We start from the raw sequence: 27,479 nt of genomic DNA, 5'->3' as shown, positions 1-27,479 counted from the left end.
TTTTGTTTGTGACATAAGAAACACCAACGATTCCAAAACCGCTTTGCTGACTGTCTTTTTTTCACTGCTGTTTTATGGAGAAAATATTCAGCAATGGTGTTGACTGTTGACTGATGAATTTGTGCATGGCTTGTCTTAAAGCATTTAAAACATCCCATAGACATATAAACAACATTGATTTTCACCACAGGGGGACATTAAGCAAAACACAACAAGAAATGTAACTCAAGAGTTGCAATCACAAGAATAAATTAGATTTTAAAACTACAAAATTTATTTTAAGTTGTATTTATATTTCACATTGTTCCTTTTATTACTGTATTTTATTAAATACAGTAATAAATAAATAAATAGTATTTTATTTAGTATCTAATAATAAATAGTATTTTATTTATTATTTTATTAAATAATTACAGCCTTGGTAAGAGACTTTTTTTTCAGACAAATTAAATAATTTCACCTACCCCCAAATTAGAGTGAATTGGATTTGACAATGATTACTCAAAAAAAAAAAAAAAAAAAAAAGCTAATAAATCTTCATAGTATTGAATGCGAGAAAATGATGCGAGAATGAGAAAATAAAGAGAAAAAATAAAGAGAACTCGTCTAGGTCTTCACTCAACCGGTGTTGTAGTTCCTTCACTGTCATCCTGGTGGCGCTGTTGCGCGCTGTGTTTCTGCTCGTCTCCTCCTCTTCCTCCTGCAGGGCCTTTCAAAATCTCCCTGACCAACCCACTATAACAGACAATGTAGCACGCTGACCCGAGCACTCAGCAGAAATACAATTCATCCACAGCTTTAGCCCCGGTATTAGATCCAAACACAAGCAGAACGGTTCAGTTTGAGTGCGAGCACTGGATCAAACTAATGGACTTCTAGCCGAACGGAGAGAGAGAGAGCGCGCGCATCTTTGGTACCGCCGGGTATGTTCTGATGGATTTAACTTTAACTTAATCATCAGACACAAATCACACTCATCTCACTCCTAACATATTCATGCATTTATTTTGTACACTGTCTCCTACATAATGGTTTATTGAGCTTGTGACGTAATATGAGTTGGTGATTAATTTGTGTCTGACAAGTTGAAGTTCAGAACTTTGTATGTATCTTCTACATACACAGATTTCTATTATTATTTTCTTACACCACAAATCAACCTGACAGTAAATGTTGGGTAATTTAAGTGTTTATGTAGGCTTTAAATCAGTGGCAGTGATCTTTGGTTTTTGTTTAATGGCGTGTTTGTGTATTTAATGTTGCTGTGTGTCTTTATGTTGCTAATAGTTACTGTTATGGACTGATGACCTCAATCATCTGAGATTGCAGAACTGTAGACATGTGATGATGAGGGAAGTTGGTTTTCAACAGGTTGTTGTGTCATTGTTTTAAAACAACTAATTGTTTAAAAGTTTAAAAGTGGAAACAGAATTAGACACCACTAATACCCAGTGAGTTTTCTGTCCTCCGCTGAATCACTCCATCTGTCTCTGATGTGTGTCTGTTGTCTTCCTTTGTGTCTGTTTCACTTGCATGATGCTGAAATCTCAGATTTTTATTATCCAGTTTTACTGGATTCACAATGAGCTGGGCTCATATCACTTTTAGATATTAATTTCTAATAACTAATATTTAATATTATACCTAACAAAAATTTCTCAGATGCATCATATTCTATTCTCTTATCCTGTTCTAGCTCTATGAGACCTGTTGCTATCAGATACCAGAGCTTCAATGGGTGCCGCTCACTGAGGGCAAACAAAGCAGAGTTTTGCATATTTTCTAGTAATGAGATGATTTTAAATGATTTAAAATGTATTCTTACAGTACAATTTTTACTTGTGCATTATTTGTTGGGAGAATGGTTCCCATGGTCATTTAAAAAACTGCAAAAATTGGGATTTTCAGACCTGGAAATATCATAATTTGCATTTAAAATGAAATTATTTAATACAATTTTTGAATTCATAGTTTTAAGATATCCATTTGATTTGTTCCAATTATGCTCAGTGTGAAAATGTATTAATGTTTGCTAAAAAAATAATAATAATATTTTTGATTACAATCTCAGTAAAAATAAATATGAAATAAATGCAAAAAAATAAAATGTAAAAAATCCAATTATCACAAATTCATTGGTTAAAAACTGTGGTTACCCTGTTTGCAGCTTTAAAATTTCAAATTAATCTGGTATTAAACATTACAGCTATAATCGTTAAAAAAAAGTATTTGATCGATGCTGTACATTTTATATGGTTAGAAATAAATTTCACCTGAAAATCAATTCCAAATATTTTACCTCATCCATATCTGAATCTATTCTTCCTGAATAGAGGAACACCTGGCTACTCTCAGACATCCTTGTAAGGGGCTGGTGATGTCATTGGCAAGGAGCAGATGGGCACCAAACACCCTCCCCCGTTGTGTGTGTGTGTGTGTGTGTGTGTGTGTGTGTGTGCACCATCCACTGAAGAATAAGAAATGCATACACACACTTACAGCCTATGCTTGTAAGCCTTTCAAAGGTGTCAGGGCACCTTAGGACAAAAGACAACCACTGCAGTCGTTGATTGTGTTTAGGGCGGCACAATAAAAATAATAATAATTAAATAATATCTAAATTCAATAAATAATAAATTCAATAAAAATGCAATAACTTGTTAAATTATGCAATATGATCCTTTACTTGTGTAAAAGAAATGTAAATTATATTTAAAAACTTAAAAAGATTAACGAACATACATGTTTCACATTCTTTTTTTGTGAGGGGAAAGCCACCCTACAACTTCTGAAAGTGAATAGCAGTGTTTTACTGTAGCATTACATAAAAAGTAAGTGTCATTTTACCGTCAGTGTAAACCAGGGGGGTTGTTTAGGGTTTCAGGTAGGCCTACATTAGGTTTATTTAACAACAGATATTGAATAATCAAACGTAAAAATAAAGCACTGCTTAGTCTTCACTGTATGAAATGTATAGTAATTCTTAGTCGATTCCAAAAACACGGAATTGAACACCCATACTGAGTACTCGCCAAGATTGAGTTATAATTGTCTACGTGTATTTGTATGTCTACGTATATTTCTACGTGACCTTGCACTTGCACTTTGTTTTTGTAATATTTTGGAGTATTAAAATCATGCAGTTATTGCAAGCTGTTGCGATATGCAAATTTGCAATATTTCAAATTCAATATATCATGCACCCCTGCTTGTGTTCATCATCTCAGTAGTTATAACTTGTGTGTCCTGACATTGGCCTCTCTCATCTGTGCACTCTGCATTTAGCTCACAGATCTCTTCTCTTCCTGAGCGGATGGATTTTGTGTGTCAGAAATAGTGCTGTAGGTCTGTATGCTCTCCATTTTTGTGGATCAAGCTTAAATGTTCCCTTTGGATCTTATAGACCATTTCACAAGATGTAAACAACACTGGTCCAGAAACACTTCCTGTTTCAGTTTGTAACTGTTTTCTTTATTTCACATGTAAAGAAAAAATCTAAAAGATGTTTGTTTAACTTTTTGATTCAGTTTTAAATGTTCTGTTGGTTGTATTTTATCCCAGCTTTTATGTAGTGTTAAAAAACTGAAACAGGAAGTGCTTCTGGACCAGTGTTGTTTACATCTTGTGAAATGGTCTATACATACGCAAGCATGTGCTTGCATTGAGTAAAACTTGTATGCAAACAACCATTGCAATTTTAATCTGTCCAGTCGTGGTTATTTTGGAGACATTTGCAAAGTAGCAGGTATTAGGGACGTCTCTAATAAACTGATTATAATTTTCTTGTTATGGCTGATTATTAAAATTGTCTAAATAAATAACAAATAAAATACTAAAAATTTAAATCAGTTTTGAATTTTTTAGTCATCTCAACATAATTTTAAGTATTAAAAAATTGATATTAATTTTAAGATTTGTGAAAAATTACATTTAACAGTGTTAATTAGTGTTTTTAAAAATGAACATGATTATTCATTTTTTGTTAGATCATGGCAAAAGTAGTGTTTATTTATTTATTTTATTGTAATAATATTGTCAGATAATTGAAATGGTACTGATTTATTACACATCCCCTTATGTACACCTATTAATTCAAAAGAATGGTACCTGACATGAAAATTAGCCCGGAGTTTCTAAATGCTCCTTATCCTTCTGACCGACTAAAAGGTTTAGGAAATCCATTAGTCAAGTCTGGGAACGTTCGTTGTTTGAGTTTACAAGAGCTCTGCGGTTATGAAAGCTGTAGTCCTTTAATGGCTCAAATCCAATACAGCCTCTCTGGTAGAAGTGACCAGTGTGCGTCAGGCACTTGCGTTTGAGCTCGTCGTTCTTCTTGTCCATTTTTCCTTTGGTTTCTGATGGCTCTTTTTGCATCCTTGTGTTTTGAACAGGAAGACATTGGAGTTATTGTGAGTGTGGAGGTGAACTGTCTGATTAAATAAGCCAAATGTCAGTGGGCAGAACGTGTAACTCTGTGTGTCTGTAGGAAAGGCTGATGGATGGAGCGAGGGACCAGTATGAGGAACGATTGAAAGAGGTGTTTGAAAGTTTTGATGGCAGTGGTTTGGGATCTCTGAGTCCTGAAGAACTGACTGATCTCTGCCGGGCCCTTCAGCTAGAGGAGAACACACTAAACACACTCTTACACACACTGCTGCAGGACCAGATCAGTGCACGGGTAAGAGAACATGCATATTTTAGTTTAGTTTAATTTTTTTGTGTGTGTGTGATCTTGTTTTGTTTTTTTAATGCTGAGACGTTTAATACTGTTAATGGTCGGGAATTCGAGTGTGGATTACATTTCAGAAACTTTGTATTTTATACTTTTCTAGAGTATCTAAAACAAGAAGCTTTATAGACTTGGATGAAAAGAGGAGAGGTTTATTGTTATTTTTTTATTTTTCAGGTTGATTTTGAACAGTTTAAGGATGTGCTGATCCTCGTGTTGTCCAGTACAAACACAGATGATCCAGAGGAATGTCTTGAACAGCCAGGTAATGTTCTCATAATGTAGCTTATTATGTTAAGAACTGGGCTGGTAACCAAAATAATGCAGTTTTGAATCATGTAATGGTAATCTTGAACGGACATCATTGCTTCATTGATTACTGAACTTCATTGATCATTTTAAATGTTTGGCATCAGCAATAATTATTGAACTCTAAATATATATTGGTCATTGGATACCCACCTGTCTGGACTGGAATTTACCATTTAATCTCCATTTTCAAGCAATCATTATCTAGCATGCTGCGATAAATATTTAGGCTACCTGTATGGAAATAAATATCTGTTAAAGTGATACTCCACTATTTTTGGAAATAGGCTTATTTTACAACTTCCTCGGAGTTAAACAGTTGAGTTTTGCCATTTTCGAATCCATTTTCTGATATTTAGAAGAATATCAGTAACCAGACAGTTTCTGTTCCCATTGACTTCCATAGTAGGAAAAAAAATATACTATGGAAGTCAATGAGACCAGAAACTGTTTGGTTACTGATATTCTTCTATATATATGAAAATGGATTGGCTGAATGGATTCAAAAATGGTAAAACTCAACTGTTTAATTCTGAAGCAGTTGTAAAATGAGTCCCTTTAAGGTATAATATAGGCTCTTTGTGTTTGACACCATTTATTCTTGAGTCTGCTTTATTTATGACTATTGTATGAGACTATTTTACAAAATTAAATAAGATATATTTTGACTATTTACTTTAACTTGAAACTGCAGGTTGTGATCGAACAGTTTTGCTCAGTGTTTGGATATCCTGATGTCACCGAGGATGTATTAAAAGCCAGACAGCGGGAGCTCAGGGAGTAAATAGGGAGGATGTAAGGTTAAATCTGGATTAAGGATTATTCTGAGAGCAGTGAGAGTGTAAATGAAGACTATTCTATCTTAAAACAAGCTCTTCTCTTAATTATGAAATTCACAGTTAATGATGGTAGTCCTGACTTTGCTATGTGGTTCCTATGGTGTTTTTAGAACATTGGGTGGTTGCTAAGTGGTTTATTATTGGCCCTCACCGTTTCCAAGTCTTTATGATATTCGTCTCCTTAAAAGTCAGAATTTTTAGGAAAGAAATAATACTTTTAATCAAGTATGCATTAAATTGATCAAAACTGACAGTAAAGACTATTACAAAAGATTTCAAGTAAATTCTGTTCATCAACGTTGCGTTCCATTCGAAGTATTGACAAAAATGAACCGTTTTCAACATTGATAATAATAAATGTAATGTAAGTAAATGTTTCTTGAGGACCAAATCAGCATAGAATAATTTCTGACTTAGTGATCCCTTGTGCAAATGTTGCGAAAGACTGTTAGATTTTACTGTGCTGAGATGTATTAATGTTGCAAGAATCCTTTTGTCTCTCCCCTAGATTCCCCAGAAGTCCAGCCACGCTTTGTCAAGGGCAGTAAGCGCTATGGCCGTCGCACTGCTCCGGAGTTCATTCACGCACACACCGATTCACACACACAGGCTGAAGATGAGGAGGAGAAGGATGAAGATGCTCAAGAGAGCGATGACAGGACTGTACCCAGGAAACGTGAGGTAACAAACAGACGTGAAGAACGGTGAAGGTTAAGGCACATTCTTCTCGTTCGGAATCATCCATATCTGAACACGCAGATAAGATGAAGGTTAAAGTTGTGAGTCTCCTTGAGGAAAACTTTCAAATTATTTCCGTCGCAAATTTTGAACTAGCTCTGAAAAAGCAGAAACACACTGTGTATGTGTGTCTTTGCCCTATGCTCTGACAGCAGGTCAGTGTGACACTGAATTAATTTGATTTTAGAGTCTTAGAAGACATCCCACTGGCTTTAAAGCACTCAAACTAACCTTATCTATTCCTGCTGGCGTGTGTTTTGTGAGCTTTTGTGTGTGACTCTGGCCACGCTCTCCAGCAGGTGCACATTAATACACACTGCTGCGCAGAGCTCTCTCTGATATTCTGATGTGTGAACAATCCTCCGGTTCTATGATGGCAGATGTGCGGGGTGTGTGTTTGGAGGGGGGTGGGTGTCTATTGATGAACAATGACCCCTCCCCTACCCCCTGAATTCCATTGCAAGTATTCTCCATCTGCTCCCTACACCCCCCAAAATTCACCCTGTCCATATCTGAACAGGCACACAATGATCTTGACTAAACAACAGGGAAAAAATTGATTGAGTGGCTTTGCATTAATACATTTCTTCACTTCATTTTTTTACTTGGTTATTCATTATTGAGTTATTTTATATAATATAATGTTTTGAAGAGTCATTTAAGCTCACCCTGGCTGCATTTATTTGATCAAAAATGCATTAAAAAATTGTAATATTGTGAAATATTATTACCATTCAAAATAATAGCTATTTTAATACATTTTGGCCAAACTTATTTTTTTCAGCATCATTACTCCAGTCTTCAGTGTCACATGATCCTTCAGAAATCATTCTAATTTGCAGATTTGGTGCTCAAGATCTTTTTAGCTTTTTTTAAAACAAAGTCTTGAAAACAGTTATGTCGCTTAATGTTTTTGTAGAAACTGTGGCACTTTTTTTCAGTAATCTTTTAATAGAAAGTTAAAAAATAGATTTTATTGTAACCATACGAATGACTTTACTGTCACTTTTGATAAGTGTTTTGAAAAGTGTAATCCTTGCCGTATAAAATTCTTTTAAAGAAAAAAATCATACTGACCCCAAACCTTTAAACGGTAGTGTTTTTATGTACATTATTAAATTCCTGCCCGTATAGATAGTGTTCCACACATTGCTTAGCTGATCACTGAAGGCATTTGTTTTGACATTGATGGAGTCAAAATAAATTAGTAATGTGACCGTTAACACCCCTCCTTATTTATTCACCATTTTAACATCTTCTGTCTCGTTGTTGCTTAGTACTGCCCCCTCCTGGGACTGTGATGATAACAACAGTTTTTCATTTGTGCATTTTATTTTTGTTTTCATTATAGCGCTGGAATGCTGACATGAGCATTTCTGAAGAGTTTGAAGCAGAAGGTAAGGTTAAATACTCTCAACCCCCCCAGACATCTTCCTTTATGCCAGAGATTTACACTGGTTTTTGTGCAGGTCAGATGCACCTCTGGAACCCTGATGAACCCAGTACACCCCGAGGCAAAGCAGTGCCACTCTGTGACTTGGAGGAGCGTTTGCAGAATGCCTGTCATCAGCTCTCTCTACCCCTAAATGGCATGGCCACACTGAAACAGCTACACGCACTCTGTCAGCGCATTGGCATTGAGGTATTTTCCATCATCACAACCTGAGGGTTAAGGGCCCTATTTTAATGATCTAAGCATAAGCGCATGATGCAAGTGTGTGCCCGAATCCACTTTTGTTAGTTTAAAGGGATAGCTCACTTTGAAATTAATTTTTGATATGTTTTAGCTTACCTCAAGGACATCCAAGATGTAGGTGTTTTTGTTTCCACAGTATTTTCAATTTTGATATTTTTAGGTCAAACCGTTGTTGTCTGTCAGTCAAATAATGGAGGTTTATGGGGTTCACCTCAAAGAGCATGCACAGAGAAGTCCAAATTAAACATGATTTAATGACTCGTAAATGTAAGTACACATTGATGGCCTAAGACGCGAAACGAGCGGTTTGTGTGAGAAAACGAACAGTATTTATATCGTTTTTACCTCTTGTAACCACAGCCACGTCCAAGTGATCTGAAGGCACTGGCGCTTCGGTCTGTGCAAGCGCCGGAAGTGATCTCTTACGCGGTTGCGGAAAAAAAAATCAACATTGTCTGTTGATATATCGAAATTTCACCGGATGTATGATAGGGCCCTAAGTGGTTAAATACCATATTAACATGCAGTTCCTGTGTTTTTGAATGTTCCCAGGTGGATGAGGATCTGTTGCAGGGTGCTGATGAAAGTGTAATGGATGTGCAGGAGTTCATCTCATGCATAATAAACCACAGCAAACCACCCACACCGTCAGTATCTACACCCTACAGACAATTAAAGAGACACCATTCTACTCAGGTAGTACACAAAAATAGGTTGTCCGCAAAACATGGCTGAATATAATAGTTTAACCTCTTTTCTCCATCTCTCTCTCTCTTTCAAGTTTGATGAGTCGGGCCGAAGGATCTCCTGTGCTTTGAGCAGTACAATTGGTCTGCAGGTGTTTTCAGATTTGGATGATGGATCGGGACACGCTCCTGTGGAAACTCTGCTTTTCCGGTGGATGGAAGAGGGAGTGGACAATAGCTCTGAAATCCTACAGGTAAAACACATAGACGTTGTGCATCTACACAACTCTACGTTTAATCTGGGATATTCATAACAAGATTTTATGTGTGTGTCTGTCTGTAGGCTCTGGATTTTAATCTGGAAGGTAAAGTGAATCTGTGTGAGCTGACCGTTGCTCTAGAGAATGAGCTGCTGAGCACTAAGAACTCGATCCACCAAGCGGCGCTAGTGAGCTTTAAGGCAGAAATCAGACATCTGCTGTGAGTCCATGTATTTGAACTCCAACTCTCACAGCTCACTCAAGCTTGGTCTAGATTTATCCAGCATACTACTGCATGATTCATATTACTAATTTGTATGATCATCGTAATAATCATTCATTAAATCCAACTCGTATGCTAACACTCACGCCAGCTCATTACTCTAATCATCACTCTAGAGCACTGTAGCCATTCATTTCTGCATCATTCTAGATCAGTTTGTTAATCACACTTACTCTAGCTCATTCTAAATCAGTGGTTCAACCAGGAGGCTTCAGCACAATTCCAAGGGGGCCACAAGATGGATTTAAATTATTTAAGCCTGAATTCCGTAACTTTTTTTTTTTTTTGGTTTCTAATATTCACTTTGTTTTTTGAGCAAATATATTACCAGCCAGTGTTCAAAACTCTCTGCTTGCCTTAGCTCGATTCAAAGCGGTAAGTTTGTAATACAGTTTTTAATTCCAGTGGTGCTGGTGGATTTCCATGGGATGAGTCTTTGCGTCACATCTGTACACATAAAGGAGTCTCGGCTAGTAGGCTATTTTGCGTGTGAGGATGCTGGAGGTGGAGATTTATAGCCTTTTCTCACAGCACTTGATCTAATTAAACGTATCAATTTGATGGCGGATCCAGAAAGGTTCAAACGACAATCACCAGTGACAACAGATTCACCCGCTGTAAAATGCAAAAGACTTTGTTCGGACTTCGGAGTGGCTACAGAAAAAAAAAGAGACTGCAACCGGACCCATGCAAAAACCAGGATAATATCGGAAGGGCATTAAATGTAGTCACGCAATGCTGATGTTGTTAACATTAACAATTTGAGAAGAAAGTATAGTTTGCACGTTTTGACATGTCACACGATATGATAAGCAATCTTTAGATTTAATCAGCGTGATTTACTGCGATGCTTTTTTTTTTTTTTTCACTTAGTTGGTCTGAGCAAAAGTGATTCATTCTTGTTCAGATGACATTTTCTGGTGAAAATTATTATCTGTGATTCTGAATGCTAGTATCCACACCGGCGCGGTGACTGACAGCCTCAGTCTCCTCAAACATTGTGTTCATCCATGCTGTGCCGTGCCGGGGCACAACCCACGTAAAATGTATAATTCCGAATTGCAGATTTCGAACAGAGATAGCGATAAAGAGGCAAAACTATGGACTGCAGCTTAAAAATGAGACAAAGTATATTTTAAAATTAGGTAAAACAGCAGCAACAACAAAAATTTCTCATTTTAATGTATTACCTCAACAACTATCATTTTATTTGAAAATCAGGATTCCCACAGTCTTGGAAAAAAAATAAAAAGTGTAATTTCTAAATCTGGAAGCATAATAAAAATGAATAAAATATTCAAAGTATTTTTCTAGTTATGTTGAACTCTTTTTATTACTAGTACTACTAATAATAAACCTATTAAAAATCACTGAAAAAATGAATTTATGTAATTCGAGTGCTTAATTCTAATAATGAGAGGGGACTATTAATTAATGTGTATTCTGTTTAATCCATTGCTTCACTCACTCCAGTAAAAGAGTGTGTATGTACAGTCTCAAGCCAGTACAGTGATGGGATGGAAAATTTCAGCCCTGGAAAGTCACTGTCCAATAGAGTTTATCTCCAACCCCAATAAAAAACTTAAATCCCTGTAGCTTTCTAGCAATCCTAAAGACCTTGATTACCTTGTTCAGGTGTGTTTGATTAGGGTTGGAGCTTAACTCTGCAGGACAGTCCCCCTCCAGGACCGAAGTCACCCAGCCCTGGTCTAGAGTGCGCATATTTCATTTTGGACCCATTCCAGATCTCTTCATTTAATTCAGACTCACTCCAGATCACCTCAGTTTTGTTAGTTTGACTCAAGCTTATTGTTTTCTCTTCTTCTAAATTGTTATTCTGCCTAAATCCATGTCCTTATTCATATTTACTTCACATACTCAGCGTCACTCCAGTTGATTAAGACTCTTTTTTTTAAATTGTCTTTATGTCTACATCAATCTAGCTCATTATTCAGATTCACTCAAGATCATTTAAAAATCATCAGAGCTCCAGATTGCTTCTAATGTCATACTTCTTTACTGTGACAGTGAGTGTGTTGATCTGGAAAGACGTGAGAAGGAAAGGATCCGCTTTGATCTGGACAAAGCAGAGAAGCTGAAATCTCAGCTGGCGTCAGAAGTGGACGACCACCACGCTGCCATCGAACGCAACAACGAACTTAACCTCCGGTAACATTTCACTTTCAATAATTTCATAACTGAACCATCTTACTCCGTTTAAATGCAGAAATCCCTTAAAGATTTCAAATTTTCCAATCTCTTCTCTGCATGTCATCTGTGATGTGACATTTTCTTTGACAGTATCTTTGTTTACCTGCAGTCAGAGACTGCTGCATAAACATAGAAGGCCTGTTCTGTGGACATTGATGATCTGTGCATGTGGGTGTGACGTGAGCATGTGTAGTCATGTTTCATCATGTGCATGTGTGTTTATGTCCATGCATACAATTATGTACAGGAAGTTGGAGCAGGAATATAAAGAGAGTATGACTACTCTGAAGGTAGAGCTAAGTAGAGAGGTGGAGCATGTGCAGCAGCAGGCCAATCAGCAACGAGAAGAGCTTGAACAGAGTATTGGCAAGATGAAAGATGATGAAACCTTCTTACGAGAACACCTTACTCGCACCATTAAAGTAATCAGCATTTTGCATTTGATTTTTTTTTTCTTCTTTTTACTTATGATATGCCTGCTAAATGTTTACATCACATTTCTGTCAACCTGTCATATTGATTCGATTAAATGGTTTGAATTGAAGAGTGTAATTTATGGGTTTGTCTTCAATAACTGTCTTGTAGGAAAATAGTCGCCTGGAGTCAGAGCTTATTGAGACCACAGAGAAACTGGTGGAAGCTGAAAACCAGTTGAACAAAGCGCAGAACAGTCTGGACGATGTTTTGAAAGAGAAGGTACTGAAATCAGCACAGATGCAGACATCAATATTGACATGAGGAGAAACATGCGTAGATTAATAGTGACATCACCAAAGACACCCAACTTTGCTGACATCACATACTCAGGCCTGCTGATATTACACACATCTTTCAGATTACATAGATCAGCATTCCGAATGTCTTGAAAAAGCTGAATATATATATATATATATATATATGAGGCAGTCTTATTGTGATTTCTTGACCAGGAGAAGCCATCTAAATTCTTATAACTACATGGGGCATTTTGATATATGTTTATGAATGTTCATTTTTCTAGGTTAGAAAGGTAACATTTTTCTGAAATGAAAATATAGTAAAAAAAATATATATATATTTTTGTATTTATTTATTAGGGCTGTGAAACGATTAATCACATCCAAAATAAATAATATTTTATTTATCCAAAATAAAAGTTTGTGTTTACATAATATATGTGTGTGTAGTGTGTAATTATTTTGTATATATAAATACACACACATGCATGTATATATTTAAGAAATATTTGCATGTATACTTTATATATATTTATTCAAAATTAATATTATACATAAATATAAATATTTGATATATTGATTACACATTTTTCTTAAATATATACATGCATGTGTGTGTATTTATATAGGCCTATATATACAAAATAATTATACGCACTACACACACATATATTATGTAAACACAAACTTTTATTTTGGATGCGATTAATCGTTTCACAGCCATAATATATATATATATATATATTTTATCTTTAATCCTTATCCAATAAATCATGAAAAATTGGAAAGTTGATATTGTCCACTGATTTAGATGATCCTGTCATTTGTTATACCATTACTGGTTTATTGTAGTGTTTTGTGGGTTTCTAAATGTTCTTTTTGTTTCTGTTTGTAGTTTGGTGATTTGGATCCAGACAGTGCAGAGTTTTACCAGCAGGAGGAACGTCTCAGACATCTGCGCAGTAACTATGAGGAGCAGTGCAGGGTCTGTAACCTCTTTGTTTTTGTAATACTTTCCATTTGATTCATTCTATTATTCTGCCTGAAATTCACATCTATATCTGTATGTGTATTGTAGGAGCTGCAGGATCGTATAGACGAGCTGGAAGCTCAGCTGGAGGAATATCAGACTTCAGGTCACACACCCTCGACACGTCCCGGATTGAGTCTGTCGGATGAACTGGCCAGCAAGAGTTCAGGTAACGCATACATGTGTGCTCATACTCATAGACAACACTGAATGAATGCTTAGAGTTGGATTTCATCTTCTGCCACATGTAACGAGCTATGCTTGTTGTGTGTATGCACGTGTAGGTTCTCAAGAGCGGCAGCCGTTAAACATGAGTCTTGAGACAGAGATGTTACTGGAGCAGCACCAACAAGAGATAGAAAACATCAGGGCAATGGTGAGACATCAGGGTGACGAGCACACTAAAACTTTTAAAAAAATTTAAGTTTTAGGTGAACCATACCTTTAAGATTAAATTAAATTCAAAACTGCCCTGGATTGTTCAAAATAAAAGTTGTACTGTCGCCCTCTTATCTCCTCTATAGGTTTATGAAGAAAAACGTAGCGCAGAAGAGGAGAGAAGTCATCTCTCTCTGCAGCACCAACAGGAGGTGCAGGTTTTGAAGGAGGAGATGGCAAGAGAACTAGAGAGAGCCAACAGATTGGAGCAGGACATTTCTGCCCTCCAAACTCTCCACCAGCAGGAGCTTCAGTTTCTCACGCAGGAGGTGCAGGAAGCCAGAAGCCGTGCAGAACAGCTGGAAGCGAAGGTGCGAGTTCTGGAGGAGAAACAGACTGCCCATGAGGAGCAGAGCAGAGTGCATGCTGAGGAGATGAGTTTGATGGAGTCAAAGCACCAAGAGTTGCTGGAGGCAAGTCTGCAGGAGCAGAGAGAGAGACTGCAAGAAGAGAAGGAAAAGGAGGAGATGAGGCTCACGGAACAATGGCAACAAGAGCAGAAGAGCTATGAGGAGGTGCTAAGTGCTCAGCTCGAAGAGATGCAGCAGAGAACAGAACAAGAGCGCGTTGAGCTGGAACAGAGGCTCAGGGAGGAGTGGGAACGAGAGAGGCAGGAGTTAGAGGAGAGCAGTAAGGAGGCTTTTCAGGCTGTGCTGGAAGAGAGAGAACGGAGGCTCAAGGAGGAGTGGGAACAGGAGAAGCAGGAGCTTGTGGAGATCAGTAAGGAGGCATTGCAGGCTGCGCTGGAGGAGAGAGAACAGAGGAGAGAGGAGTGGGAACGGGAGAAGCAGGAGCTAGAGGAGATCAATAAGGAGGCGCTGCAGGCCGTGCTGGAAGAGAGATTGGAGAGGGAAAGGAGTCTCAGGCAGCAGTGGGATGAGGAGCGGGCTTCATTAGAGAACAAACATCACGCTCTGCTTCTACAGCGTTTGCAGGAAGAGAGGGAACGACTCCGAACTCAGCAGGAAGAGAACGAGAGCATTATCATTGAGCATTGGGGGAGAGAGAGGGCTCAGATGGAGAAACAACATGAGGAGGTGCTGCAGGCCTGTTTGGAGCAGGAGAGAGAGAGACTGCAAGTGGAGCGAGAGGAGCAAGAGAGAAGGTGGCAGCAGGTGCTGAATGAAGAGCAGGGCCGGATGGAGGAGGCGCACAGGGAGGCCATGCAGGAGCTTTGTGCCAAACACAGCGAGGAGAGGGAAAGAATCAGCTGCCTTTTGGAGAAACTACGCACAGACATTGCAGAACAGAGGTAAGAGACACACTTGCTAACTGAAAATAACCTTAAAATTTGAATATTTTTAAGTTTGAAATAATTCAATTTCGACTGATGCATGTCCTCAAATTGGATATCATTTGGATTTTTCTTAACAAGTATTTGTCAATCTTTAGTACAAGTTCTGTCTTACACTGGATTTCCCATTATGTGCCTCATGCCAGAGTCCTCTATCTGTGAAACGTATTTAATTGAACTCTGGTGGTTTTCATTTTTTGAGGAAATTATTTAAAAAAAAAAAAGATATATATATATATATATATATATATATATATATATATATATATAAATATAAATTTGTATTCAAATTTCCTTTTAATTTCAGTTTAAGAAGGTTTTTTTTAATAAAATAGGTATGGGTTTTGTATAGGTTTTAATCTTCAATATATTTTATTATATTTCTACCTATTTTATGCTACGGTAGCTGACATGGCATAAATGACAGACAAATATTTTACAAACATTTTCAAGTATAATTTTTTTTTTTTTTAGTATAACAAAATACACTTATATTAAAGATGCATTCTCTTGAAACAAGTCTTTAGCAGTGTTGTTTCTCAAGTAATAATAGCGCTAATAAATGGAAAATAAATTTTTAAATATAAATATAGTGGGGGGAATTTGGTCCAAATAAAGAAGAAAACTCCAACCCTGCTATTGGAGGGCTTTTATCCTGCAGAGTTCAGCTCCAAACCCAATCAAACACCCTGAACACCTTGATTTAGTGATTCGATCCAGTCCAAAATTGCCATGCCCTTCACTCGCTAACTTCCCTCCGTCTCGTTCACTCGGATGTACGTCATTGCTTACGTTGCACGAGTGCCCACTAATGGCGGAAACCGCAATGAGATGAACTGGAACGTCCTATGCTCTTGATCACTTTGAATCAGCTATGAGTTGATATATTATTTACTTTTTTCCCCTTCACGAATTTGTTTAATGCAGCATCCATCCACATGTATATAGGTGTGTTTGGGTTATTTTAAAATAAATAAATGAATTATAATTAACATATCATAGAGTGTTTGTTGTGGTGGTGATTAGACGATGTGTGGTTACGTCACAATCGTACTGCATTGTGGGATATATAGATGCCTGAAGTGTACATATGAAGTAGACTTGCTCCCTCGGTCTAAATCGGGGGAACGGGTGTCTGTCCATATAAACTTCCCTCGTTCACTTCACGAAGTGGAACGCCCTTCAAAATGGCGTCAGGGATTCCCCCGAGGGGAAGTGCTTAGGGAAGTTCGCAAGTGCGTGTCTAATAGTGGACAGGAACGCAGCCAAGGTGAGGTTCAGGTGTTCATTTACTTTACTGGGCTTAAATTACATGCAGGTGTGGTGAAGCAGGGTTGGGGCAGAAGTCTGCTAGAAGTGTTTCCCAAACCTGTTCCTGGAATACCCCCAGAACTTAATTTTAGGCCTTGTCCACAGTAAAACGAGAAGGGGTTGATAATCCGGATTGAGAAACACTGCTCCAGGAGCAGGGTTGGAGACCCCTGATATATAAAGGTATCAAAGTCATGAATCTCAAGCCCATGTGTGATGATGTGCTTTTGGATTTAACCGCACTTAACTTCTCACCTTGAAACATATAAAATCACTGTCTACTATTCTTCATCTCAACTCATTTTAAATGTCCCATATGATATGAGTTGGTGAGATTTTTTTTAGGTAATGATATAAGCCGTTGATGTTGATTGCCCGTGTGCAGGAGAGACCTGGAGAAACAATTCTCTCAGCGCCTTGAAGAAATGGAAGTCCGTTTCAATGGTGACCAGGAGGCAATGTCTAAACGTTTTGAGGCAGATGTACATAAACTCGAGCAACATTACCAAAGTGAGATTGCAGCACTTGCCCAACAGCATGCTGCAGACCGCGCCCACTGGGAGGAGTCAGAGGCAGCCACCAAGGAGGCGGAGCAACACTGGCAGCTGTTGAGGGAGGCGCTCAAAACGGAGAACCAATGCCTTGAACTTGCACACGCACAGGATATTAAAGCTCTGATAGACAAGAACCTACAACTTCAGGCCGAACTAGAGGTTTTTGTTAGTGCTGCTCGAACAAAAGAGATTGAGCTGAGCCGTCAACTCAGTGAGCTGCACAAGGATAGGGTGGAGGCCAAAGATTTGCTGCTGGCTCAAGCAGAGAACAAAGCCATTGAGCTGGAAGAGATGCTGAAACAGGCCGTGGAAGACTTCATCCAGGAGCGAGCGGAGCTTCAATCGAGTCTGTCTGCTTTGGAGAGCAGGCGAGGGGAAGTTTTTTCAATCACTGAGAGCATGGAGCTGAAAGGCACAGTCAAGGAGGGTGAGGAGCTCCTCTGTCAAGAATTAAAGATTGAAAGAAAGGCTCTGCTGGCAGAGAGAGATGCATTGGCATTGAGAGTGTTGCAGTTGGAAGAAATTGTGTTGCAGTTGACAGGAACCACTGGAGAACCTTCTGCAGAACCCTTGGGGGAACCTTGCGTAGAGTCTACTGAAGGAATCCATGCAGAATCCATTGGAGACAACTGTGAAGAAACTTCCAAAGAATCCACAGTACAACCCTTTGGTGAACTCAACCAATACACCTGCACAGAATCTACTGATGAAGTCAGTCCAAAGCACCTCATATGTGAGGAGTCTTCTGTAAACAGAGATAGTGAAGAGGAAGCAGGCATAATAGATGAAGTTACTGACTCTGGGCTTGGTAATCCACAGCAACACGGATGCCTAGAGATTGGAGTTACAAATGATATAACTTCAATCTCTTGTGTTGATGAATTAGATAGGTCTAATGTAGAATCTAACAATAGTGTAACAGAAACCCCTGATTTTGCCTGTCTTATAGAAGAGAAGGAAAAGACAGAGGAGAATCTCACTAATCCTGGAGTCGATGGTTCTGAAGATGCAGCATTGAACGAAGAGTTGCAGAATACTGGGAGGAATAGTGCAGAGTCTCAAAGAGATGAGACCTTAGAGATGGCTGAGGAGGATATTTTGAATGGTACAGAAATAAAAGCTCAAATCTTGGTTGAGAATGAAGATTCCCATAACCAGGAGAGCTTGCAACACCATGAACCTCCAAGCACAGATGACACCCTGCTCGAATACAATTGCAAACCACTTGAACATGTGATTGAAGACGATCCAGATGTCGGTATCAGCATATCAAGTCTTGAGAATGAAATCAAGGCTTTTGCGTATAAGGTTTGTAGCCCAACCACAGTTGACACAGAACTGGACAAACTTGCGGATTTCAGAGATGTGTGCATACAGGAGATCCTGGATCTTCAAGAAACAGTGATGCAGTACAGTAAAGCTGCAGAAGGCACTAGCTCCCAGTTACAGAGCCCTAAATGGCAGTATCTGGATAAAGAGAATATCAGACATCCAGTCCCAAATCGTTTTGACCAAATGGAGGACTTAATCAAAGATGTGCAACTTGCTGAGCTAAAGATCTGCTTTGAGCAAAGCATCCAAGAGAATTTGCAGCTTGTGGAGCGCAACAGAAACCTGGAGAAGAGAGTCAAGAGTCTGGAGGGTAAGATGCATGTAGTCCTGGACCTGCACAAGCAGCAGGTGTCTGTCCTGGAAAAGACTGCACAACTTGGAGTGGAGTATTCCAAACTGAAGGTACTTCTTCAGGACTTTGATAAGCTGCCGGAGTGGGACTCTGATTCTTCAGATACTTCAAACAATTCAAGTAACTCCCAGTTAAAAGAGAAGATTGCTGCTGTAGCAGAGCCTGAATTCTTCTGCATGGAGTTTGAGAAGCAGAACTTGCAACTACGCAGAGAACTTGCTGATCTGCAGGACAAATCTCTCAGGATCCATGAACAAATGCAGGAACGGAGGTACCATGTGATGGTCCCCTTTGTCCTGCTTTAGTAGAACAGAATCCCCAATTCCCTCATCCCATTTGCCCCTGCTGCTCAATCACCTCTGAGTGCCTGGGTAGACCCTGCCTTTTTTCCGAGATAGAGGCTTGACATCCACCATTAATCTCTCCCACACACTTACAAACTCTGGTGGAGTTGTACTCCAGTATTGTGACAAAAAAAGATCTGTCTGTGTAGCGTAGCTGTTGTATACCAGTTTTGACCCAATCTTTGTCTTGACTATTAAAAAATTGTAAAAGCTTGTAAATTTAACAGACTAAATGAATGACCTAATCCTAAAAAATGTACTCTGAACTTATGTTCCATGCAACAAACTGCTGCATCATTTTGCTGTGCTTGGTCATTGTTGTACTGAATTGAATGTCACCAAGTGGATTTACAATGCCTTCTGTGTTTAGGAGTGAAATTTGTCGTCTGGCTAAAGAGAATATCATTCTGAGGCACAAGATCTCAACGGCGAGGGAGGAGGACCTGAGAGAGAACCAGGATGACCTGCGGTAAGACTCTGCTGTTTTACCTTAAGAGTTCTCAATTTTCAACAAGAGCTGTTGAATGACAACCAATAATGTTTTTCTCCAGATTACAACACATGAAGCAAGGGAAGAGATCAGTTCAAGCTCTCAGGAGACAGGTGAGATTTAACTCCATTACTCAGAAAGTTAAAATTTCATGTTTAAAGCAGCACTATGCAGTTTTAACTGAATAGCTTCGAAGTTATTGCAATGGTTATTTGACTATTTTCGGGTTGAATGTTGCCCCCCCCACCCCTGTTTCTTGTGAGCGGAAAAAACACACTTGTCACTTTCCGGCCGCAGCATCAGGAAGTGTCGCGCGATGTAACGAATTGCTTTACGGCAAGAAAGATCTGCTAAAATGAGCATCAAACAGAAATATCACGCCGCCGTATACATGTGGTGTTCGAGTTGCATACAGTACAGACTGCAGACAGTTTAACAGGGCGCAGCTCTTAAAGGGGCCACGCCTTATTTCCAGTCGTTACAGCTTCCATCCTACTGAACAGGTACCGGTATACAGAGGAAGGGGATCAGGCCGTGAGTGCAGAGGCATTTCTGCGTGAGTGCTATTTACAACAGTGCAAGTACTCCACAGCGACTCTAGGGGTCACAGTTTGACAAAAACGGAAATCCTGCATAGTGGTGCTTTAAACATCATGCAATGAGCCACACATGTCCACAAACAAACACTCCTAATGTCTTCTTCTCCAGCTCTCAGAGCCTCGTCGCTTGGGACAGCAGCTGGATGAGGAGAATATTTTATTGCAGCAGAATCCAGATCATGTGCTTCGACATGCGCTCCAGGAAGTAATGCGTCATCATGACAGCTCAACCAATGAGAAGAATGGGGTATGGTTTTAAATGTGTACATTTAATCGTAATATGCTCAGAGTTCGAGTCACCTGAATGTCCATTATATTTATCTTTTTCCTTCATGCCCATGTCATGCTGAATGCACACATACACGGTTGCTTCCAGTTTTGTGATCGAGAGGAGATTGTTTCCAGAACAGAAAAAGACCTGCTTCGATCAGAACTCAATCGGTGCATAGAAAAGGTACAAAAAGCGTACACAGTGCAAGACCCCCTCCTTGCCCATTTTCTCTCGCATCTGACACTTTACTTTACAAATGTTTCCTGGTCTCCTTCAGGTCATGTCACTGGACTCATCTTTACAGACACTCACTCAGCAGAACGTTCGTCTCAAATCTGACCTACGCATCACACAGCAAGAAAGGGATGCCCTCAAACAGGAAGTGATTTCTTTGCACAAAAAATTGCAATATGCCAATGAGAGGGTGAGTATTGAGGACAGGAGTGTCTGTTATTTCATTAGATGAAGATTGTAACAATCTTCCTCTTTCTCTCTTTCTCCGCATCAGTTGTTGGAGGTTTCCGTTGTGTCTGCTGGTCAGCAGCAGGGTAGGCGTGTGTGGGAGGAGCTTTCTGGGCTGATGGAGGTGGAGCATGCCTCTCTAACTGAGGAGAACCAACAACTCAAGCGGCAGATGAGCGAGATGAGCTCAGAGATGCAGACGTCAAAGGATCAGGTCAGAACATGTTTACTAAACACCTCTAGCAGCCATAGGATGTGTGCAAGAATGCTGATTATGATGTTCTTTTTTAGATCCGCCATATGGAGGCATTAAGTGTGAAACAGAGAGGACTCGTGAAAACTGCAGATCAAGAAAAATCTGCTTTGAAACATGAACTGGAGGCTCTGCACACACAGCTGTTATCAACACGGAACAAGGTTATACACAAGTGTTTTATATAACACACTACACAAACCTCATTGTACAATTAAAAAAGCTATAGCCAATCCCAAATGGGTAACCCTACCTCAAACTTTGTTTGAGCCAAATTTGTGTATAAAACTTTTTTTTTAATATGCTGTTTAAACTTTTTAAATGTATGAAACCATTAAAAAAGTCATTTCTACTTAGTATGAACATGTAGTAGAACTACTTTATATATAGAGGACATGTATGTGATTTCAGATGCAGCCTGCAGGTGCGTTCTCGTTTTCCATTGCTCAGAGAAATCCAGTCATTTTTCTATAGGAATCCACGTGATCGGGAGTTACATTTGAGAGTGAATGTAGATTTTGCTCATCTAAGTTGGTCTCTAATTTTTTTTTGCCTTGGCCATCAAAAAAGCTGCTTAGTTTGAAAGTGACTTCTGTCAACACTGATAACACTGGACCTATTTTTGCATGTGAAATTCCGCTAATGTAACTGTACCCTATGCACTTGACCATGCGGGCTAATGCAGGTGAGCAAAAATAAAGAAGCTATCGAACACAATCCTTAATTTAAATCTTTCTGATAGTATTCATTTAAATTAAGCAATGACAAAGACTTCACGTACTACTCATGTAACTAAAAAATAATTTTCCTATATTATTCATGTCAACAGTCAGGGAACAAAAAGTCATTAATAGCACATTGAGTGGGTTTTCTTTTTTCCTCGTCAAGATTGATTTCAACTCAGTCTGTCGTTTTATCTACCTCTCCATGATTTTATTGAAATTTGACATTTTATTATTGTTTCACTTTGACTAAATATGCATTGTCCCAGTGACTAAAGTAAATTCATGACTATAAATTATTTGTTTAATTATTATAAAATATACTTTTTCTTGTCAGTAGTTGACTTGATTCATTTAACACTCCTTATCATGTGCTCAAACACACATTTCCTCATAATAACACACTGATTCTCTGTTGTTTCAGGCTCATCTGTCTGCAGTCTTGCCTTCATCTCCTCTACAGTTTCCGGGGGAACAGAGAGGACAGCACTATAGTGACGGCCCAGACTTCAACATGCAGGTAACACACTCAGCATCACAGCCAGCATGAGAATTCTCTCGGGTCAGTGCATACTCTGTCACGGTGTACTTGTATGCTTGTGCAGCACTCTCTGAGGAGTATTTAGGGTGCGTCTGGTCTCTGAAGTTTCGGGTTTTCTTTGGTCTCTTGGGCTCGTCTGTTTGTTTGCTTTGTTCTGGAAAACACTCGTCATCCTTTCTATTCACACTCTTTAAGAAGCGTGTGGGCAGCACTGGGTCAGTTTTCTGTGTAGTAGCAGTGTTAGAGGAGCGCCCCCTAGGTTGTTTAAATGAATGGTGTTGGGTGTGTCTTTACTAATGGCCTTAAATCCTTTTGAGCTTGTACCCGTCAAAGTCTGTTCCGTCACAGCTGAGAAGTTTGTATATAGCACTGTGTGTATGTTTCTCTGCAGGTGTAAGAGCTGTTACATCATCACCAACAGACATAGGAGAGTGGCAAGCTGTGACATCTCCTCCCAATTGAACTCTGACCTTTACTCTGTGTACCCCAATCACCGAACCCTTCCTGACAGATTTTGTTTTTGTTTGAGGTGTTAAGGCCAATGTCCTCTGTCTGATTTAGAATGGTAGTGATTTACAACTGCCACGAGGTGGTGTCATACTGCATTTGCTCTTGGCTGTGAGTCGTTTCCTCTGTCATGCAGATGATGGCACATATATCTGGTAAAACAAGCTAAGATTTTGACATGCCATTAAGGGAAGTTTAATCTGTTTGAATGTATTTTAAGATTTTCAAGCATTTGAAAGAGCAGTATTGTTTTTTTTTTTAAGTTTGCACTGTTATGGCATCAGTTTTAACACGATACCGCACTACAGCTGAAATGAATGATTGTTCTGAGATAAATCCAGCTTTTGTATTTTATTTTCATATTTATTTTATTTAATGAAGACTTAATTCATCACTATATCTACCTCTACATGTTTTTACTGAACATTGTGGCATTTATAATTAATGAATGTTTATTTATTGATTTATTTTATTTTATTCGTTGGATTATGTTATGTTGCTTTTCTTGGTTTATATGTGTTATGTCCATTATTGATGTGAATGTGTGTTTTTTATATATATATATATATTAAGTGAGACCAAATAAACTATTAGGTGAAATATTTTGCATAGTGTTTAATTTGATTTATTCTTTAAAATGCTTTACTCTTGATTGTCCGTGACCTCTTTACATCTCCCTAATTTTACACTATTATTACAAAAATAGTTTTCATACATTTTAAGTGTTTTCATTGCTCATAAATCAAAACGGAAAAAACTTCATAATAGATCATTTACCAGTAAGGAAAGGTACAGTGACCATGAAAAGTCAATAACTGTTAATTAAATTAATCTAAGAGCAGTTGTGTCTAGCATAACTAATGCCTGGTTCAGATTACACGATTTTAGCCCGATTTTGGCACCATCCGTTTGACGTAGGGTGTCGTGGGGATTCGTAAACGACAAAGGGCGTCGGGACGCAAGATTCGATCGTATCATCTTGTATAGTGTGTCATTGTGGACGTCAACCTACGCCGCATCTGCGATGCTTCACAACATCACGACAAAAAGACTTGCATGTTTAATTTTTTAACGGTAGTCCACAATGGTTCCGTCACATGTATGAGGTTGACCAATAGGACCAAAGAAGCTTTTCCGTACACAACTTTCAAAAATGGTTAAACGAAAGAGAGACGATGTTTACGTTTCTTTCCGGAAGTCACTCGCTACTAGTTTCGCCTTCTCGATGACATCACACGCGCCATTAAAAACGGCATGCGATGACTGGTCAGGAAGCAACGTGTAGTCTGACATGTGTCTTGTCCATGACACGACAAGATTTTAGGAGCCAAAATCGCGTAATCCGACACAGTGATTATCGTAACAGACAAAAAAAATCGTGTGTTCTGAACCAGGCATAAGGCAACTGATTTTTAGCATACCAATTGACCTTGTGACCTCTGACCTTGATTTGTATGCCCAGCAGGACGAGCGGGAGGTGGCGCTTTTACAGATGGAGGAGAGAATGAGAGAAGTCGAGGTCATGCTCCGAAACCTCAAACTGTTGCTTCAGGAGAAGGTGTCTCAGCTGAAAGACCAGGTACAGAAATGCACAAACATGCTCCCCTGCCCTTTGACACATTCTTGATAATACATTTTACTCCAAACTAGAGCCCAACCAACAAATATTTGTATCGGTATCGGCAAAATCTTTTATCGGTTTTAAAATCCGATATTCCGATATATCAGCCGATATTTTTATTTATTTATTATTATTTTTTTCAGAAATGCGCAACAAAACATTAACAGATTTCCCTAACATTAGTTATTTGTAGTTATGTACAGTATGAGTTTTAACTAAAGTAATATGATAATGCATTTTAAAAAGAAAGTTGTTTCTTTTATTGTCGCAACAGAAAAGAGGAACCAAAGCTCATTAATGTTAACGTTAGTGGTCTTCCACTGTTGATAGCTTTGTGGTTAGCAGGAATGGCGTAGAGTGCCCTTGGGTGGACAAACTATACAACTCTAACACTCATGACATGGTTGAAGCATGTTTCGTCCGTTTTTATTTTATTTTTTAAATATTCATTTATCGGCCATTATAACTGCCGATACCGATAGTTTGGAAAATGCCTAATATCGGCCTGCCAATATATCGGTCTGGCTCTACTCCAAACCAGACTTCCAGTTGAACCGTTCTGTTCTCTCTGCTTCTGTAGTTGATCAGGAACAGTGAGTCCGACGTGTTGATCAAAGACCTGTACGTGGAGAACACTCAGCTGCTCAAAACCTTGGAGAAAACCGAACAGCGTCAGAAAGTGGCAGAGAAGAAGAACTTCCTGCTAGAAGAGAAAATTTCTAGCCTCAACAAGATCGTCCGTGACCTCGGCCCTTCCCCTTTGACCCCCGCGCCATACCACTTTACACGCTCCTGATTTTACTGTATTACACACAAGCCATTCCAAACAGTCAAGCTACAATAAGGACAACAAATGCAGGTAGTCCATATGACTTGTGCACTATATTCTAAGTCTCCGAAGCCATACGAAAACTTTGTACTGACTGAAATAGAAGTATTTATTTACTGAAAATGTTCCGTCTGCCATACAACTCAAATCTCTTTCCCAATCATTTTCATTTCTGGGTGAACCATTCCTTTAAAGAAAACCATCTCTATTGTAGTCTCTATTGTAGAACATGTTCCTCATTTAAATAATTCTCGCTCAAGGCATTTGCGAAACAAGGGGGTTAGGCCTGTAACTAGTGTGTTTCTTGGTTATGATAAGGGGGCCAAACGCGCTTGAAGTGGTTGACCAATCACAACACACTGATCCAGCCAACCAATCCAAGCACATTGTGCATTTTTGTAAGGAGGGGCTTCATAGAAGCAGGATCTAAACAGTGTTACTAACAAAGTGGGAAGAGAGGAGGTGCAACAATGTAAAATAAATGAAACATTTTCTTTCAAGCATGAAACATATTCTTAGTAGACCCCAAAATCAAAACTTAAGTGCACATGGCTGCTTTATTTTTATTTATTTTTCATTGCTATTAATGATTTGATTTGAATTAATAGCAGTTTCTTTTTACTGAACACTACTGGTATATGTCTGGTGAGTCTCGACCTTAAACTGCAATTGGAAGATTGTCTTAAGGAATGGTGAAATTCCTTAGACCTAGAGAAGCTTGTCCAACAGCTGAGGCCCCTGTGTTCACACACACACACACACACACGCTCAGCCGCCTGTCATTACATAGTTTTCAGTGAAATGCAAACAAGGTCAGTGATTCCCTACGTCTTAGAGAAGGAAATTAAAGGGTAAATGTCACTGTTTATTCCTGGTTGTTATTTTATGTCTTTGGGATTGTTTAGTTAATATAAACCTCCTTACTTGAGAATGTGCACCAAAAAAATAAAATAAATAAATATAACATCCAACAACGTTACTTTAGTTGCAGCAGGACTCTTTGCTGTGTATTTATATTGTGTACCTATTTTTCATTTATGAACTGTAATCATGCATTATGAGCACTGTGAATATGAATAATAGGGAATTTATTAAAATATTTATGTGGATTAAAAGAAACTCAGAGCTTGGTGACTTCAGGCTCATGGTAGCCACTGTATAATTTGTGTGTGGAGAAGAAAATTGCTGGTTATGAAGTTTCATTTCAGGCGTCTCTCAACAAATGCCGTTTACAAGCTTTGATGCTGTGGTGGAAAAATGCACAGAGATTTACAGGCATTTAAACATTTTGAAATTGCTTTGAATTTTGTGTCTTTGTGTTTTTTAGCAATGTAACAGCCTTTGGTGAAGTATATAAGCTATGCTATACCACTATTTGTTATGAAAATGACTGTAACTTACTTTTACGTGTTAATTGTATAACACTTGAATGTAAAAAACATAAAAACTTTCTTTTTAGTAAAAAAAAATAGTTTTAGGAAAAATTGTTTTTGAGTGTTTTGTATGCATAAATATTGCACATTTCTCTTTAGAAATATAGATGTGAAAATTAGAATTTTATAAATATATACAAATTAGTAGCCTACCCAAATCAAGGATTTTACTCCATACTGTATACAGAATTTGTGTTAAATCCCACAGGAAATAAAGACATAAACAAAGCAGACCTTATATGTGTACCCTGTTCATGGAGAATGCCTACTTATTTTTATAGTAAACGTGTTGAATAAACCATCATATCTGTCCTGCAGCGAAACCATAAAAATGTGAAGGAGAAAAGAAGTTCGGGAGTAAAATATTTCCCACAATGCACTGCACCTCTAAGGACATGCCTTAGGGAAGGTCTGATCTGGGATCAGTCTGCTGCGGGGAGTGAGCGATCTAGAGAGGTGATCTAGGAGCGATTAAAGACGCTTCCACGTTGTGCAAATAATGCTTGTAAAAATTATTGTGTGCGTAGTTGAACGGATACTCGTTACTAATGTTAGCTGTTTTGGGGGTATAAAGTTACTAATAAACCTCTTGAATCTGAAACTAAAGTAAACTGATCTGTAATCAGGCC

The 27,479-nt window shown here is 38.5% G+C and overlaps 1 protein-coding gene across 4 annotated transcripts; it reads left to right on the top strand.

Moving 5' to 3' along the window:
• Positions 1-623: 623 nt before the first annotated feature.
• Positions 624-27,076, top strand: nin (ninein (GSK3B interacting protein)). Of its 4 annotated transcripts, none has more exons than XM_089117180.1 (27): positions 4,030-4,409; positions 4,487-4,678; positions 4,907-4,994; positions 6,386-6,558; positions 7,967-8,012; positions 8,085-8,257; positions 8,864-9,007; positions 9,093-9,251; positions 9,341-9,477; positions 11,569-11,709; positions 11,999-12,173; positions 12,337-12,447; positions 13,363-13,452; positions 13,546-13,666; positions 13,782-13,873; positions 14,022-15,187; positions 16,926-19,049; positions 19,493-19,591; positions 19,674-19,725; positions 20,321-20,458; positions 20,588-20,665; positions 20,760-20,906; positions 20,991-21,158; positions 21,236-21,361; positions 22,344-22,439; positions 24,430-24,546; positions 25,169-27,076. In XM_089117180.1, exons 1-27 carry the CDS (start codon positions 4,359-4,361, stop codon positions 25,382-25,384), a joined length of 6,420 nt encoding a protein of 2,139 aa, XP_088973306.1. In that variant the 5' UTR covers positions 4,030-4,358; the 3' UTR covers positions 25,385-27,076. The 4 variants fall into 4 exon arrangements, with proteins under 4 accessions (XP_039512113.2, XP_039512112.2, XP_088973306.1 ...); XM_089117181.1 differs by having other exon boundaries at positions 4,359-4,409; positions 24,433-24,546; XM_039656179.2 differs by lacking the exons at positions 4,030-4,409; positions 16,926-19,049 and adding an exon at positions 624-923 and having other exon boundaries at positions 24,433-24,546; positions 25,169-27,074.
• Positions 27,077-27,479: the final 403 nt, after the last annotated feature.

Source organism: Pimephales promelas, chromosome 11, assembly GCF_988280905.1.
Source record: "Pimephales promelas chromosome 11, fPimPro1.hap1.1, whole genome shotgun sequence".
In the NCBI taxonomy this organism is placed as follows: domain Eukaryota; kingdom Metazoa; phylum Chordata; class Actinopteri; order Cypriniformes; family Leuciscidae; genus Pimephales; species Pimephales promelas.
This window is presented reverse-complemented; position numbering and strand designations above follow the sequence as displayed.

Excerpts from the sequence above, each read along its gene's own strand:
- nin (XM_089117180.1), top strand. The coding sequence starts at position 4,359 with ATGGCTCTTTTTGCATCCTTGTGTTTTGAACAGGAAGACATTGGAGTT. Across the intron at positions 13,453-13,545 it reads ACTATGAGGAGCAGTGCAGG|GAGCTGCAGGATCGTATAGA; the intron begins GTCTGTAACCTC and ends TGTGTATTGTAG. Across the intron at positions 20,459-20,587 it reads CAACCAATGAGAAGAATGGG|TTTTGTGATCGAGAGGAGAT; the intron begins GTATGGTTTTAA and ends GGTTGCTTCCAG.